This window comes from Bos taurus, chromosome 5 (genome assembly GCF_002263795.3).
Source record: "Bos taurus isolate L1 Dominette 01449 registration number 42190680 breed Hereford chromosome 5, ARS-UCD2.0, whole genome shotgun sequence".
NCBI classification, from domain to species: Eukaryota; Metazoa; Chordata; class Mammalia; order Artiodactyla; family Bovidae; genus Bos; species Bos taurus.
The window spans coordinates 49,625,611-49,643,647 of NC_037332.1; the positions used below are offsets into that span (position 1 = coordinate 49,625,611).

General features: G+C 40.6%; 1 protein-coding gene across 3 annotated transcripts in view; it reads right to left on the minus strand.

The window, feature by feature from the left end:
- The window catches only part of SRGAP1 (SLIT-ROBO Rho GTPase activating protein 1), a 312,110-nt gene that overhangs the window by 47,563 nt on the left and 246,510 nt on the right, over positions 1–18,037 (minus strand). For all 3 annotated transcript variants that reach the window (XM_005206653.5, NM_001205668.1, XM_059886612.1), the window contains exons 9-11: positions 9,108–9,305; positions 8,571–8,655; positions 912–939 (exon numbers count right to left, since the gene is read on the minus strand). In XM_005206653.5, the coding sequence (XP_005206710.1) occupies positions 912–939; positions 8,571–8,655; positions 9,108–9,305 (311 nt within the window). The remainder of the gene's footprint in view (positions 1–911; positions 940–8,570; positions 8,656–9,107; positions 9,306–18,037) is intronic.

Genomic DNA, 18,037 nt, shown 5'->3' on the forward strand with positions numbered 1-18,037 from the left:
TTACTGACATAGGGAAGAAAAACCAGTATTTTCATAAAGTTTAGGTAAGTCAGTGGCTATATCTTTCTAGTTGGTTCACCAAGATATAAGAGGGGTTTCCTTTTGAATAAACTACCTAGCAAGAACATCACAGAATCTGAAAATCAACCTGACCGTTACTGCAACAGACATACCAGTGTTCCAAATGCCTCCTACCTCAAAGAGAACTCAACTTTAAAAGTGCAATGTCTTGTTATGTCAATTAGAAGAATTTCTGGCTGTTGCACAAATGTTGGCAGAGAAAAAGAAAAGTTGCCATAAACTTTCCCGAACCCAAATCAGAATCTGCTTCCAAAAAGGCTTTTCCTTCTCAGCAGTAGCTTCAAAATCCTTCCAAGAATTTATAAAAGGGGGAAAAAAAGGAAGAACAAAAGGAAGTGCAATACTGTACTAGGCATTAAAAGTTAAAATTTTAAAGCAAACCAAACAGGGACTGAGCTAAAATCCAAGAATATTCAACACAGCTCTAGTTTTTATGACATACAGAAGCAAGAAGTAACTAGCCAGACACTGTACATACGCACATAATATTGCTTGTTAATTAAATTACCAAAAGTCTTATCAGACTCTTTTTAGAAACTTAAAGTGCTTTGGATTAGATAAATCAAAGCCATTCAATTTCTATCCTTTTTTTTTTTAAACTGATGCTACTCATTAAAGAGCTTTACAATTCCAGTGGGAAACCCTCAGATCTGCCAGGGCAAATCTGGTTTCATGAGAACCCCAAACACTTCCTGTTACTGTCTTGTCAAGCCCAAACTATCTTCCAAGTTCATTAACAAAATATGTTCATTCTTGCAACATTTAATTGGTTGCTGGTTAAAAGAGAGAAGAGAGTGAGACACAATGAATATGTTAAAATATTTTCCTACCTTGTAGTCATATATTCAGCTCTATGACCTGCAGGAAAAAAAAATAAGTCAACTGAATGGAATCAGTGGAATGCATTTGGTAATCTTTTATATCATCTGCCCCTTGATTTATGATGCTGAGTTTATAATAACTCACACATTTTACGGTGGACAGCATGAAGACAGCATATAAAGACAGACAAAAAATTCAAAGTAAGTATTTCATGAAATCTATACATAAAACTTAATAAATTCCATAGATTAAAGAAATGTTTCACTTGGCAATTTGAGGCAGGGAGCTTTAGTTATTATTATTATTTTTTAAACAAGAAATAGCTGCTTGATCTTAACTGTAAGGTCAAAGATGAAATACAAATAAAACACAACCAAGATTTCAACGTTAGTTATTCCCTCTGTCTGGACTGATAACTGTGAGAGAGAAGCAAGGGGTCACATAGGGTTAGGAGAACTCAATTTCTTTTAAATTGGCATTCTTTCGAGAATATGAAATCAGGCAGAGAGGTTGTACTTTACAATCAGAAATGACATTTGCAGATATGAAAGTACAAGGACATTAAATTATGCTACATTATACCAACTAGTAAGCTAAAAGCCTTTCACAGAATTCCCTGTCATTTAAAACACTAGGTTCTTATGCATTCAGGCTTCTTGGTTTGTTTTAAGCAGCTCTCTTTTTGTGGTGCTGTTAACAATCTGAGCTAACTTCAAGCCTAAATATGTCTATGATGGCTGTCTGTTCTTTCTTATATTTAGGGTGGAGTAGTGGGAAGGGGTGTGGGAGAGTTGAACCATTCAACTGCTTTGTTTGCAAAATGATGATATGGTCTTGAAAGTGCTTGAAAATACAGCTGGCAGAGAAGTGTCATGTTGCAGCACCAACAGGTGAGGCCAGCCCATCAGATCAATGATTCAGGCTTATAGGGCAAGGCCAATACAACAATGATAAGAGAGTGCTGGCTAGCTGGGAACTGTGAGTGAATACTCCCAGGCTGCAACAGAATCTTTTACCCTACATCTGCTTTTGAATAACAAGTAACATTAAGTATTTGGTTAATATCTATTAAATAGGAGGCACCAGTTCATATCAGAGCAAACCTGTCTCAACACAGACGCAGGCTACTGTAAATCTTGGTAGAATCTATCCTTGGCCAAGACTTGGGGTTAGGGAGTGGGAAAGGGAGATAAATCTGATTTTTTTCCTCCACTATCCAGTTCTACCTATCATTTAACTATAAGTTCCTTCCTTTTGCTGGCTTTCTGCTACTTTAAAAAGAAAAGATAGACACAGAACTCCAGAAGAATTTATAATAGTTATTTCTAAATGGATGGGAGACAAGGTCTATGGGCAAGTGGAGAGAGCAGACAGTGAGCTGAGTGTGATGTCCTAGAGGACGGCAGGAAGTTGGCTGTACAGGGTTAATGCACAGTGAGAAGACAGGGCTGGAGGTTAATATTTAAGAGCTGCTACTCTTTAGATTGTGTTGGGGCCATGAGAGTGAGCTGAGATCACTGAGGGTCAGTCAGTAGAATGAACAAACGATTGAGAGCCAAGGAAATAGCTGACTTATACTGTACTGATTGTCATGTTGCATACTTTATTACAACATAAAAGAATGACATAAAATACATGTATTAGTAACAACAAAAACAGCAATGATGTCTAACATTTATCGACACTGTTCTAAGCACTTCCTGTAGAGTAACACAATTTTTATAACTTTATGAAGTAGGTACTATAATATCGCTAGACCGAGCCCATAGAAGACAAGTGACTCGTCCAAGGTCGCATGGTCAGTATGTGGTGGGTCTGGCACTAAAGCCCAGGTTTTTTTTAATTCTAGACCCAAGCTCCCACATATATTGTAAAATGTAAATCTTTTTCTCCCCAGCAAATACTCAGAAAAACCCTAGAAGGCAGGTAGAGATATCTGTCTGCCTCATACGGATAAAGCCAAATACAAAATACTGAAGATTTAATAAATTAAATACATTTTAAAAACAACTTTAATACCTATCAAATTAAAGAGAACCACAGAGGTTAATAACTTCCAAGTGATTCAAAAAGATGTTAATGATAATTCCTTAGAAACTAAATGCTTTTACAATGTTGAAATTTTACTACTTTTGTTAAAGTATCCTAACTGAATAGTCTCTAGATTTAGAAAATGATCATATATAAAATGGCTTAAAATCATTTTGTTCCATCCATCCACGGTTAATAGTATTTGATAAAAAATTAAAAACCTATAAGATACATTTTGATTAATGAATCAAGAGCGAGCTTTGTGAGAACCATCACTCACAGTATAAGCACCACCACCACATCCATTGTTTTTTTCTGCTAATAGTACTCAGTGTGTCCTAACTGATGAATGAGGTTTTATTTTTTAATCAGTATCATCATTAATAGATCAATAACACACAAGCTTAGAAGAAATCTGCTTCCCAGAGAAATGTGAAAGCTTCCAGTGGTCTGAGGATTAGATTTCAATCACTTTCTTTGGAAGGCTACTTAATTATTAAAAACAACAGACAACTCCTTCTTCTACCCCAATACAAGCCATTTGGAGGAAAAAAAAAAATGATCCAGGATTATCTTGTTCTTGGTACAAACAGCTACTTCGACTACTTTTAAAATTTACTCGAGAATTAGGAAGTGAATTATTTTTCAAGCCCAAATGTATTTTATGTCCACAGAGTAAAAGTGAAAAGCAAAATATAATTTGGTGGCAATCTGAGTCCCCAAACTAGATAAAATATTTAAAATGCACGCAGCTCGCACTGAATGGAGGCATCCTGGATTTTGTCCCTAATGAATGATTGATAAGGACTTGTGGCGTTACTTTCCAGCCCTTTATCTTCCTTAAAAGTACAACTACTGCAGTACTTTTCTAAAAAATATAATTATTCACAATCAGCTTTTCTTTCAAAAGTATATTTGTACTTTGACTCAAAGACAAAGGAGTGAGTGATGATAGTCTATTTAATCCCTATGTCCAGGGCTAAAAACAATATAACATGGAACTCAGGTTTCAGTGTTTGATTATCTGTGTTTAGCAAAAATTACATGGATTTTTACAACCCGTTAACTCCAAATGCTACACTCAAAGAAGCCATGTGAACACCAAGGCTCATTACTAAAATAGAACAAAATTTCTGTGCCTCAGTTTTACAGACATATAGCTCATTTTCCATGCTCGATTTAACATCTATTTCCCTAACCCTAACCCTAATCCTAACCCTAATATGACCAACCTAGATAGCATATTCAAAAGCAGAGACATTACTTTGCCAACAAAGGTCCGTCTAGTCAAGGCTATGGTTTTTCCTGTGGTCATGTATGGATGTGAGAGTTGGACTGTGAAGACGGCTGAGCGCCAAAGAATTGATGCTTTTGAACTGTGGTGTTGAAGAAGATTCTTGAGAGTCCCTTGGACTGCAAGGAAATCCAACCAGTCCATTCTGAAGGAGATCAGCCCTGGGATTTCTTTGGAAGGAATGATGCTAAAGCTGAAACTCCAGTACTTTGGCCACCTCATGTGAAGAGCTGACTCATTGGAAAAGACTCTGATGCTGGGAGGGATTGGGGGCAAGAGGAGAAGGGGACGACAGAGGATGAGATGGCTGGATGGCATCACTGACTCGATGGACGTGAGTCTCAGTGAACTCCAGGAGCTGGTGATGGACAGGGAGGCCTGGCGTGCTGCGATTCATGGGGTCGCAAAGAGTCAGACACGACTGAGCAACTGATCTGATCTGATCTGATCTTATTTAAAAACAAAGACATCACAAAATGATATAATGGTGTTGCTGAAGGATGAAGAAGATGATGATGACGCCTTTGGCCTTAACTCATCGTGTGTTTTTTTTTTCTATTTCAGTTGTTTTCAAAGATTTGGAATTCTGCTATTTGACAGTGCCACTTTAAGAGCCCAATCTAGTTGCTCTGCAATGTTGTAAATCAAAGGACTTACTGGGTCACTGGTAGCCTGCCAAAAGCGAGCAGTAAGACAGGCCAAACACATGTCTGTAGTTACAGTTTCAGCTGTGTACGATCAACTGCTAAATCCCTGAGTTAGGCTCTATTTGTTTTACTATGAGGGCAGTTTTTGCAGCAATGAGCCTAGTATAACTCAGAGATGTGGTTTCTATATAAAAAGTCAAGACTGTCCCCAAATGCACTGTTTAATTCTGACCTTCTAACCTTAGTTAACCAACCCCAGAGTTGGAGCCCTTCTTAAGGGCTCGCCATTGGATAATCTCACTGTGGGACAGGCACCATTAACTTTCCTGGTCGCCCCTTGGTGTAAGCCTATTAATGTGAACAGGGCTTGTGTGGAAAGCTGAAGGGCTCACAAGAGCTGAAAGATGGGGCATGTCCTCCACGCTCAGTCTTTCGCTGGGCAAAGCTGCTAGCATCAAGGCCGGGCTGTGACCAACAGCTAGAGTGCCGCCAAGTCTGCACGTGGGCAGGGCTGGGGAGCAGAGAGGTCTGCAGCCAGTGTGTCTGCTGGCCCCGGATGAGAACAATCCAGTTTCTTGTGCAGAAAAAATCCAATTCAGTGAGCATCTGGAATACCTGAACACAGCTTGTGTCACTAGGACACTGGAAACCACTGAAAGAAATTACAAGAGGAGAAATCCTGGCACAGAGTTCACCAAGCATGATATAGTTTTATACAATTCAGCAGCTAAAGACAGAATCTGGCTAAAATATAGCCTTAGCCAATAATGGCATATAAAATCATATCAACCAGTGGGGCTTCCTCTCCAGGAGACAGAAGGGAATCTATGTAGAATGAGTACCATAAAGGTTTCAGAATGTGATCAGAGTATTAACACATGTCTGCCTGCAGCGCCAAGAATGAATTCACCCACTACTTCATTCCCTGCAACTCACAATTTCTGAAGTGGTGTCTCCAGTTCTGCAAGTATTCAGCTGCACTTAAGATAATTTATGCTTTGGGGTGGGCAATGACCTTGGGGCATCACTGAAATATAAGGCATTTGTGAAAAATGGAAAAAAAAGAAAAAGACTTCACATGTTATGAGGAGAAAAACAAGAAAAAGACACAATAGCTGAGGTAAGACAATTATTCAAAGAAAAAAAAAGGGCTTTTTCTAAGGTTCAAACTTCTGTTACAGAAAAACTGAAAGACTGGTACAGGGAACATTCTTATACCTTCACATAGATTTCCCAACTGGTAACATTTTACAATAATGACTTTATCTCCTCCTCTCTCCCTCATTCTTACATATGTCTTTTTTCCTGAACCATCTGAAAGTAAGTTGCAGAATTAGGACACTTAGCAAGCATTTCTTAATAATAAGAATATTCTCCTTCATAAGTTTATCATATCTAGGAAAATGAAAAATTCATTCAATAATATCATATAATATAGTCTATATTTAAATTTCCCCAAATATCACTAAAACATCTTTTATAACTTTTGATTTTTGATTCATAATCTAATGAATATTCACATATTATATTTAGTTACTTGATTTTTTGGTCACCTGACATGAAGAGCTGATTCACTGGAAAAGCCCCCTGATGCTGGGAAAGATTGAGTGCAGGAGGAGAAGGGGATGACCGAGGGTGAGATGGCTGGATGGCATCACCGACTCAATGGACATGAGTTTGAGCAAACTCTGGGAGATACTGGAAGGACAGGGAAGCCTGGCTTGCTGCATGCAGTCCATTGGGTTGCAGAGTCAGACATGACTTAGCAACAATAATTTTTTTTTTTTTTTTTATATAAGGCACCATTGAAGGAGCCTATGATGGTACGCGCCGCTGAGACGATGACCACCGGGTCCGAGTCTGCACTCATCCTGCCGCACAATCGCCTCTCGAGCAGCTCCTATGGGCCCCAGAACAGCTGGCTTAGTCGCAACAATAATTTTTTAAGACACTTTTTAGTACTTTAAGTGTTTTTTTTTTTTTCTAAGTAAAATTGGCCTTTTATCTTAGAGTCTGGCATTATAACTGCAATTCATGGTATTTCAGGTTATGAAGACCTTTCTACATGTGGACATTCCCTGAGGATAATGAGTCCTTTGGAGGAGACCAGGAGATAAGGTGATGGAAACACCTTGTTTTCTGGGCAGGAAAGTTCTAAAACTGGTCAACTCTTTTTAGCTTGAGTTGTTCACACAACTCGCTCCCTGATTTCCCTCTCCCATCTGTACTGTCTTTCACTTTTTATAACTTCCAGCAAGATCTAGTGTGAAAAATAAGAATTAAACGTGTTACCGACTGGTACTGAGGTACTGAGGACAGGGACCTGGTGGTTTTTTTCTCCTCTTTTTAAATTTCACAAAGATGAAAAGATAAAAACATCTACACTATCCCCTTTGCTTGTAATCCTTTCTCTCTCCTCAGTTTTCCCATCTGTGAAAAATGGGGAAAATAACAGCGCTCAGTTAAATATACAGCTCAGAACAATGCCTGGCACACAGAGAGCTTTCTATAAGTGGTTGCTATTGTTGTTTTTGTTTTTACTAGATATAGTAATAGAATGAAACTATTTCTCAACTAAGACCAATCTTACTGGGGGGGTGGGGGGGAGAGCACCCAAACTGGTTTAACTGGTTTCTAGAGTCCGATGGACATGGCAACCCACTCCTGTACTCTTGCCTGAAAAATCCCATGGATGGAGTGGCCTGGTAGGCTATAGTCTATGAGATCGCGAAGTTAGACATGACTGAGCGACTTCACTTTCACTTTTCACTTTCATGCATTGGAGCAGGAAATGGCAACCCACTCCAGTGTTCTTGCCTGGAGAATCCCAGGGACGGGGGAGCCTGGTGGGCTGCCGTCTATGGGGTCGCACAGAGTCGGACACGACTGAAGTGACTTAGCACTAGCAGAGTCCAAAAAGGCAATAGATGGGACAACAAATACCAGCCCATTTAAACAAAAGGGGTGGGACTGGAAGGGTGGGGAAAGTACACCAAGGACAGGAAGAAGCGGCTGGGGCAGAGGAGGGGGCTGTCAGCAGGTGGGAGCAGGCGCAGTTCCTTACACTTCTGTACTCCTAGAAGCACTGGGGCTCTGAAGACCCTTCTTTGCAGCTCTGTGTTGGTTTTTCAGCCCTAGATTCCACTGCTCTGCCTCCAAGTTAGCATAAAGTTTATAGAGAAAATAATTTCGGAGAATTCCCTGGTGGTCCAGTGGTTGGCACTCTGCCCCCCTTACTGATGGGAGCCTGGTTCCATCCCTGATTGGGGAACTAAATCCCATAAGTTGGTGGTGTTGTTTAGTCACTCAGTCATGTCTGAGTCTTCTGCAATCACATGGACCCAACCCGCCAGGCTCCTCTGTCAATGGGATTTTCCAGGCAAGAATACTGGAGTGGGTTGCCATTTCCTTCTCCAGGGGATCTTTACAACCCAGGGATTGAACCCACGTCTCCTGCTTGGCATGAAGAACCACTGAGCTACCTGGGAAGTGTGGCACAGCCTCCAAAAGAAAAAAGGATAAAAGGAAATAGTTCCAGGGAAAATTTGATTCTTAAACAGATAAAGCCAAATCTAAACATACGCTGTTCTCTGCTTCTTCCAGAACAAATTCACACGGTTCATATTCTTCATGGAACACATACACAACACAAGATATAATCCAGGTCATCTCCCCAACTCTTTCAGATAACTGACCTTCTCCAAGCGTCCTCTGCAACAAGTCATGCTTGGCTTGAAGTTTTGTGATGAGATTACTACCCTCCAAATATTCTCTGAGTTTCTGCAAAAGGAAAGATACATTTTTAACTTTAAAAGAAACTATTTGATGTCAAGGAACTTCCTACAGGATATCTAAAAATCCAGCCATTCTTACCTCCTAGATCCTAGAATCTTGCTATGCAAAGTATGGTTCTGATGCAGACCACGGCATCAGCCTATTAGAGGTGTGAACTCTCAGAGACCCCCACGCCAGGACTATTGGCATCAGAACCTGCATTTTAACAAGCTCTCGTGGTGACATGTATGTTCATGAGATCCTTTAAAAGTTCTGTTTTAGAGCAGCCCTTTTTAACTTTGTCTGCATATCAGCACTATCTCCCATATCCCAGAATTGCTGAATTGGGAACTCTGGTCTTAATAAAGAATGCTAGATGATTCTGATGCAATTCCAAAAGCAGAGCTGGGGGACCCCAGATTGGAGACCCCAAGAGGTTGGGGAAGCAGCAGGCGTACCATGAAGTAGAACTGCTCGGTCTCCTGCTGGTTGGCTCTTCTCTTGGCGATGCTGGGCTTACTCAGATAGGTTTCAGAGACCGTGGACTTCACAGACTCTGTGGAGCGACTGTGCTGGAAGCACTCAGAAACATCGTAGTCCTCGATAGTCACCATATCCTGTATTGTCTGCAGGGTGGCCTCAGTCGTTTTCTTAACCTGGGAACAGGAGTACATCTCTCCAGTGAGTACCTTATTTCATGAATCCCACACTCAGTGAGAAACCACTCTGTCAGTCAGAAATGGGGGCACAGGCCCTCCCGTCCAAAGTTCAGAGTCCACTGGGGGAACAGCAAGGAGATCAAACCAGTCAATCCTAAAGGAAATCAACACTGATTACTCATTGAAAGGGCTGATGCTGAAACTCCAATACTTTGGCCAGCTGATACAAAGAGCTGACTTATTGAAGAAGACCCTGATGCTGGGCGAGACTGAGGGCAAGGGGAGAAGGGGGTGACAGGATGAGATGGTTGGATGGCATCACCAACTCAATGGACATGAGTTTGAGCAAGCTTGGGGAGAAGGTAAAGGACAGGGAAGCCTGGTGTGCTGCAGTTCATGGGGTCTCAAAGAGTTGGACACAACTTAGCGAATGAACAGTATCAACAGGGGAGAGAGACAGGTAAACAATACCTCATGTCACAAATATGAGAGGCTTTCTTCCAAATTATCCTAAGGAGGACGTCATTCATATATGAGTTCTTGTAAATCTCATGTATCACCGGGTACTCTCTCAATTACATTTTGTTTTAAAGAACTTCAGTTTAACTGAAGTGAAATTACACACAGAAAGATGCATGAACAATAAGTATGATTTATGAATTATCACTGACTGAACACATTCATGTGATTACCACTCAGATAAAGAAATCTAGTACATTATGAGTGCCCTCTGCTTCTCCCAATCACCACACATGCTTTTCTCCTCCCCAAAGGTAGTTACTAAGTACTATAGTATGTAGGATTTTTGTCTTGCTTCTTTTGCTCAACTTTATATAGTAAGATTTATTCATTTCTTATGAGTATCCTATTTCACTGCTGAATATTCATTGTAAGAATACATTGTAATTCATCCTTTTTACTGTTGACAGATGATTTGTTTCTGATTTGGGGCCACTATGAATAATATTGCTATGAACACATTTTTGTTGGGCCACACATACGTGAGTAGACTTGCTGCTTATTGGGTATTCCAGACTGTTTTGCAAAGTTATTATTCTCATTTGTATTCCCACCAACACAGGAGGACAATTCCTATTACTCCACATCCTCAACAATTGGTACTGCTAAGTCGCTTCAGTCGTGTCCGACTCTGTGCGACCCCATAGACGGCAGCCCACCAGGCTCCCCTGTCCCTGGGATTCTCTAGGCAAGAACACTGGAGTGGGCTGCCATTTCCTTCTCCAATGCATGAACGTGAAAAGTGAAAGTGAAGTCGCTCAGTCGTGTCCGACTCTTCACGACCCCATGGACTGCAGCCTCCCAGGCTCCTCCGTCCATGGGATTTTCCAGGCAAGAGTACTGGAGTGGGCTGCCATTGCCTTCTCCAAACAATTGGTACTGTCAGCTTTAAAAAATTAAACCATTGTGTTGATGGAACTTCCCTGGCAGTTCAGTGGTGAAGATTCTGCACTCCCACTGCTGGGTGCATGGGTTTGTCCCTGGTTGGGGAACTAGGATCCCACATGCCTTGTGGCATGGCCAAAAGAAAAAACAAAAACCAAATAAATCATTACACTGGTTGTGTAACTGTATCACATTGTGGTTTTAACATGCATTTCTCTGATGGTTGAGATTGAGCACATCATCACATGTTTAAGGCAATTTAGATTCTCTCTCTTGGACACAGTTTGTTAAATCTCCTGCTCAATCTTATAGTGGGTGATGAGCCTTTGTCTTACTGATCTGTAACAAGCATATGAGTTTTTTGTTAGCTATATGTGATGCAAATATCTTTTCCTACTCTATACTGTGGCTTTCTATAGTATTTAGACAAACAGTCTCTAGTTTTAATGTAATCAATTTACCAATCCTTTCCTTTGAAATCAGGGCTTTTTGTGCCCTATTTAAGAAATATTTTCCCATCTCATAAGTAGTCATAAGTAGCATACTATTTTATGCTATCTTCTGGGAGCTTTTCAATTTATCTTCCACAATTAGGCTGTACTCCACCTTTGCTTATCAGAAATTGATAACTTTATCCTCTTCCCAGACAATGTACAGAGTTTGTTGTTGTTGTTTAGTTGCTAAGTCACGTCTGACTGTCACTTTTATGACCCCATGGACTGTAGCCTTCTAGGTCCTCTCCATAGGATTTCCTAGGCGAGAATACTGGAGTGGGTTGCCATTTCCTTCTCCAGAGGATCTTCCTGGCCCAGGGATTGAACTCGTATCTCCTGCATTGGCAGGTGGATTCCCTACCACTGAGCCACCAGGGAAGCCTGTAGAGAGTTTAGAACATCTTAAAACCATTCACTTTTCCTGAATTATATGCTTTTTTTGGTAATGTTTCATAACATGATATATATGTAAATATTTGTATACATTTATATATAAGACATTATTGTGATCTAGGCAGCATTCATTTAACTTTATCCGTATAATTATTACATTCTTTGATTTCTATCTCTTACATTTTTAAGAACACATTTTAGAAGTTCTTTTTTTAAGAAAAATATAGTTGACTTACAATATTATGTTAGTTTCAGGTGTATAACAAAGTAATTCAGTTATATATACATACACACACATAGTTTTTTAGACTCTTTTCCATTATAGGCTATTACAAGATATTAAACATAGTTCTCTGTGCTATACAGTAAATTCTTATTGCTGCATCTGTATAACAATAAAGGAGAGGGAGTGACAGAAGATGAGATGGTTGGATGGGATCACTGACTCAATGGACATGAGTTTCAGCAAGCTTCGGGAGATGGTGAAGGGCAGGGAAGCCCGGTGTACTGCTGTCCATGGGGTTGCAAAGAGACACAACTTAGTGACTGAATGATGAATATCTATTTTATACAGAGTAATGTGTATCTGTTAATCCCATACTCCTAATTTATCCTTCTTCTTTCCTTTTGGTAACCATAAATTTGTTTTCTATGAAGAAATTCTTTTTAGCATGAATCTTCTGGCAGTGACCTCAGTCTTTATTGATTTAAAAACGTCTTTTATTTCACCTTCAATTATGAAATATATCTCTTTTCCCCTGGTGGGCAGTTACTTTCCTTTAGTACATTTAAGATATCACTGTACTTTCTTGTGGTTTTCATGTTCCTGTTGAGTGAGAAGTTTATTGTCAGTTTATTGTACTTTGAAAGAACTCTGCTTTCTTTCTCCAGCTGCTTTTAAAGTTTTTTACAGTTTAACTATAATGCGTCTAGGTAAGGATTTTAAAAGCTTATTCTAAATGTATTCAGACTTCTTGAATTGTGTGGTATTTTTCCAAAGCTATGATAAAACTTCAGATAAAATTACCTTTGCAAATATCAACTCTACTTTCTTCTCTTTCATTTTTTTCTGGGAGTTTAATTATGTCCTCTGTAGCTTACCATTCTCTTCATATTTTCTATCCTTTTGTTTTTCCGTGCTGCATTTCAATTACTTTCTTCTAATTTTTCTTTCATTTTGATAATTCACTCTTCAGCTGTGTCTAATCTGATGTTAAACCATGCACCAATTTATTAGTTTGGATTTTTCTGTATTTTGGTATTTCTGTACTTTGGTATTTTTTGGTATTTTGGTATTTCTATATTTCTCAACTCTAGAATTTCTGTGGTTTATTTTCAAACTATTTCACTGTTTAGAGGTTATAATAGTGCCCTGCTGAAATCTAAGCTTGGCTTTTATCTCCTTAAACACAGTATAGAGATCTTTTATAGTTTCTGATAATTTATTTCTATTGTCTATTATGTCTTCTGGCTACCACTCATTACATCTTGTCTCCTTATGTACCTAGTTATCTTTGCTGGACATTTTTGGTAGAATTATTTGAGCTCTAAGGTGAGATTATCATCCTGAGAGAATATTCGTTTATTTTTCCAAGTCATTAGGGGCACTAATAGTTCAGAATCACTAGATTTTATTTCTGTTCAAAATAATCTGATGCTCTTCCTTTTGGGAACATATGGTTCCTTACGTCATGGATTTCAGGCTTGGCTATGTACCTTGCCCTGGAGAGTGAAATGTTGAAAGAATCAGCTGAGTGACTCAGTCCATCGTTACAGAAAGTAGAAATATGTTCAATTTTTAAACAATATGTTTAGTGCAATATGTTTCTGAAATATGTTCAACTTTTAGTTGTTTATTTGAACAACAAAATATTGTTTAGAGAAGAAACACTAGCTATCAGTGCTATTTCAGAGGCTTAGAGAGGTCATGAGACAAAGTAAATTTTAAAAGGAGGCAAAAAATTTAACAGACTTAGTCATTATTCCTGAGGATATGCCCAATGCAAAGGATACTGGGAAAAAAGAATACTAATGATGACTTTAAAAATAACATTAGAAGTAGTTACTTTAAGTCATGATTATATATCTACAGGCTGAAGTAGAAGACTCACCATCTTGTAGGTGATGTCAGTGAGATGGTAGAATAAGCGGTCTGCTATTCACATACCCCCACAGAAACAATACTCTGGCAGCCATCCATGGAGCTTTGGGGTCTAGGTGGGGGCTTGTAAAACCTCACTGGAGCCCACGGCTGACGAGGACTGACATGAGGAAGCTGTTGGCAGGCTTGCTAACCTTGGTCCTAGCAAGAGGACCTGGAAATAGCTCCGTTCCCTTGTAGACTCAGCTACAATCCTGTTTGGCATTGGTCCTGCCACCAGCACTATCTGCCAAGGGACCCAGGAGGGGTCAAGCCCACCTGTGCCCCAAATAACTTTGCTGATCCTGGCTTTAGCTGTGGACCGTAGAACAGCTCATGATGCAGTTGCAGTTCCTCCCAGCCTTGGTCTGAGAGCAGTCCTATTGCCCAGGGACCTGCCAAGAGGCACACCTGTGTACTGGGAGCAGGCCCGCCAACCTCAGTCCAACTGTGAATAATACAGTAGCCCTGTAACTTGGTTCCAATACCTATCAGCAATGGCCTATGAATAATTATAGCTACCCTAGGGACTCAACAAGAAATAAGCCCATTTGTGTTTCCAGAGGCAGGCCCACCAAACTCTGTCCAACTTTGGATCTTGAAGCAGCCCTATAACTTGAATCCAGTTCCTCTCAGTAGTGATCCAAGAGCAGTTCTGCCTACCTAGGAACCAGGAGAGAGACATGCCCATCTGTGCCCCCAGAGGCTGGCCTGCATGCAGACCTTGCTGCCAACTATGGACCCTATACTGGACCAGTGACTCAGATCTAGCTATGGTCAGCTGCAGTCTGGGGCCAAGCCCTTGGGAACAGACCCAGAGACTATGGCCCATACTGTGGACCAGCAGTAGTCATGTGATTCCTTGTCAACCTCAACAAAACTATTTTTCTTTTAACTTCTTTCTGAGAAGTGTCAAGGTTAAATTTGGAACTGTCAGGAAGAATAAAGGATGTGACAGAAGCCATCAGACACAGTGGCTGGGACTATATATTATCCCATGGGACGTTCCTGACGAAGAACACTGGCTTCTGACACACACAGGCCATAAGTCACAGGGGAGAACATAATGAGACAAATATGAAACAGCTAACAAGAGGCTTGTAACGACTCCCCATCAGTAGCAGGGAGATGCAACTGGGTTTGGTAGAGGGAAAGCCAAAAACACGACAAGGAATTATGAAAAATCCTGAAGAATGTGAGGTACCAGGGGAGTGTCCAGGTGGCCTGGACTCTGAGATGCAGATCCAAATGAACGATGGGGGAGAGAATGTGGGCTTCTGTAGATGGGCACTTTGGCCTTTCTTCCCCAGGACAGTACAATTATTAGAGAAAACAAGGAGTTCCCTTTTCTGAACACACTGGTTTAGTTTTCTAGTGCTGCTGTAATACAGTGCCACATACTGTGTGGCTTAAATAACTGAAACCTATTGCCTCATAGTTTTGGAGGCCAGAAGCCTGAGATCAAGGTGTGGGCAGGGCTGGCGCCTTCTGAGGCTGTGAGGAAGGAGCTGTCGCAGCCCTGCCTTCTTGGCGTATACATGGTCATCATCTTTGTCTTCTCTCCATCTGTGTTTCTGTGTTCAAATTTCCCCTTAATATAAGGACATCAGTCACACTGGTTAGGTTCACCCTAATGATGGCACTTTAACCTGACTGTTGTTTTGGTCGCTAAGTCGTATCCAACTCTTTTGGGACCCCATGCTCCCTGTCCATGGGATTTCCCACAGGCAAGAATATGGGAGTGGGTTGCTATTTCCTTCTCCAGGGGATCTTCCTGACTCGGGGATCAAACTCGCATCTCCTGCATTGGGAGTGGATTCTTTACCACTTTACCACTGAGTCACCTTAACTTGATTACCTCTGTGACAACACCATATCTTCAAATAAGGTCGCCTTCTGAAATACTGGGGGTCAGCAATTCAACATATGCATTTGGGGAGCGTATACAATTCAACCCCTAAACAGACATTATTTTATGGCACTGTGCCTGGTGTCTTGCACCTGCTGCAGGCCTATTCGTCCTTTAAGCCTTGTCGCTCCATTGGTAAAGGTAACTTCTGAGCCCTGTCCTACCTCCTCACTTAACTACTCCCTCCTTGCCAACACTGACCTTGAAAGTATTTCAATTACAGCACTGTATCATTTCAGATGTAGCAAAAGTTAGAAGAAAGAGACCACATACATCCACCCACACATATGAATTGGATTAATGCCATAGTTAATCGACCAAGGGTACAGAAACTTACTGCTGGCACAGGCCATATAAGGCAGGCACAGCGGCAGCATACTTCCTTTGCCCCTGGTACCTCAACAGGGGGCACAGATGCAGGTGACCTTATCAGTGCTGGGTAAGGTGTGGCCAGATTTGAAAAAACAGTCCAACTTTTGCTACCCTTCCCCTTGGATAGGGAAAGGGTCACATTACCATTCCAGATGAATTCACACTAGCAATCTACCCACTTGCATTTAAGATGCAAGTTTAAAATCTACATACTTGCATTTGAGATGCCTGTTTACAAATACCAGACTCTCCTGACTTCTGAGAACAAAATTTTCTAAGCAGAATTTATTCTCAGAAATGATACAACTTAATCTAAAGATGAGAACATCATCATTGCCTAGAGCTCTCTGAACAATGTCTCTGAGTCAGCCGCATCTGAGAAAGCCTGCTTTCCTACGGCTGCTAGACTCTGATTTAATGACCCATCTGGGTGGACCTTTTACCAACAGTGGTCTGATGAGCATGATCTCAAATCCATTTCTCATGAGCACCCATACCACACTGTATAGAAGGCCTCGGTCTTCTGTCTCCAGCGGGAGCACCTTGAGGTCAGGGACAGCTTATTAACCAGCACAGTGTCTGGAACACAGCAGATTCTCCAGACAGCAGTGAAAATGAACTGAATGGATGGTGGATGCTGAAGTCTTCCTCCTTCCAAATCGACAGACTCCAGAGGAATGCTTGGCAGACACCAATAACGCGGGGTCTCCTTACTGACAGTCATCCTGAGCTCTGACACTTTCTTCTGGATGTCCTAGACTGCCGATCACTTTTAGACCATTTGTAGAAACTCTTCTCATTCTGCTTGGTATTCTCCTGGATCGGGGCCCTCCCTCCAATAAAGTTAAAGCTTATTTGAAACAAAATACATACACACACACACACACAGACCCCTTCTAAAAATACATGTTTACACACAAACACACACACACACCACAGACCCCTTCTAAAAATACATGTTTTCATTGAAAAAGTTGATCCTCTTTTCAATTTTGGGCAAGATGATGTTATCATTTAAAGGACAAATGGCAGTTAGCTTTTACTTGGGCTTTTATTGTCAAACTCATCAGTAGAAGGTTTTAGGCAAGTAAGAATCACTTAAATAAAGAAAAATGAAGCTAAAGCCACAGAGACCATCAGACACAGCAATCACGATTAAGTGGTTATCAAGCTTCACATCTTATACCAAGTCTTAGAAGAATCTGACAACTGCCCTTAAGAGTCTGATCAGTGATGGACATGACTTGGGATTCTGCTGCAGTCACTGGTATTAGGGGAAATGTGGGAGGGAGATGTGATTCTTCTACCACAGATAGAAATGTAAAGCAGATAGGTTAGGGGGTCCCCAGAGAAACACAACCAGGAATGAATGGCTTTCTTGACATAAGAGGAGCCACTGTAGCCTCAGCTATTTTGTGATCTAAGCCCAATGCTTGCCCTTGAACAGGTCTCAGTAATCCATGATCTCAAGGGAACACAGAAAAGTTTGTCAAACAGTAGTTCAGTGATAAGGCAGAGTTCTAGTCCTCCCTCAAGGAATACACATAATAATATATCTTTGAGTTCTGCAGGAACTCAAAGGCTCCCACCCAGGTAAAGGACGGAATGAAGATATTGACCCTCCTGATCTCAATCAACTAAAGCTTGGATTCTGCTGACCTTTGCCCCCAAGTCTATGCTGAAATTCTCCTCTGCTTAAACCCCTTCACAATATGCATGTGCCTTTAGGCTTAAAATTCTCCAATTCTTGCTGTTGAGTAGACACTGTTTTGGGAAAGATTCTCAATGTTCTTACTTGCTGCAAGAAATAATAAATCTTCCTGTGCTTTGGTTTGGAAGTCTTTTGACATCCACCAAGAGGCAAATGCCAATTTTGGGGTAACAGAAAGTATAACTGGTAATAGAAGGTATAACCAAATTATCTCTTACTTTCCCCCTCAATTACCCATGCCATGAAAATTATCTCATGTGTTTGCTTAAAATACTATTCATTTTTCTTGAAAATATCCTATATAAA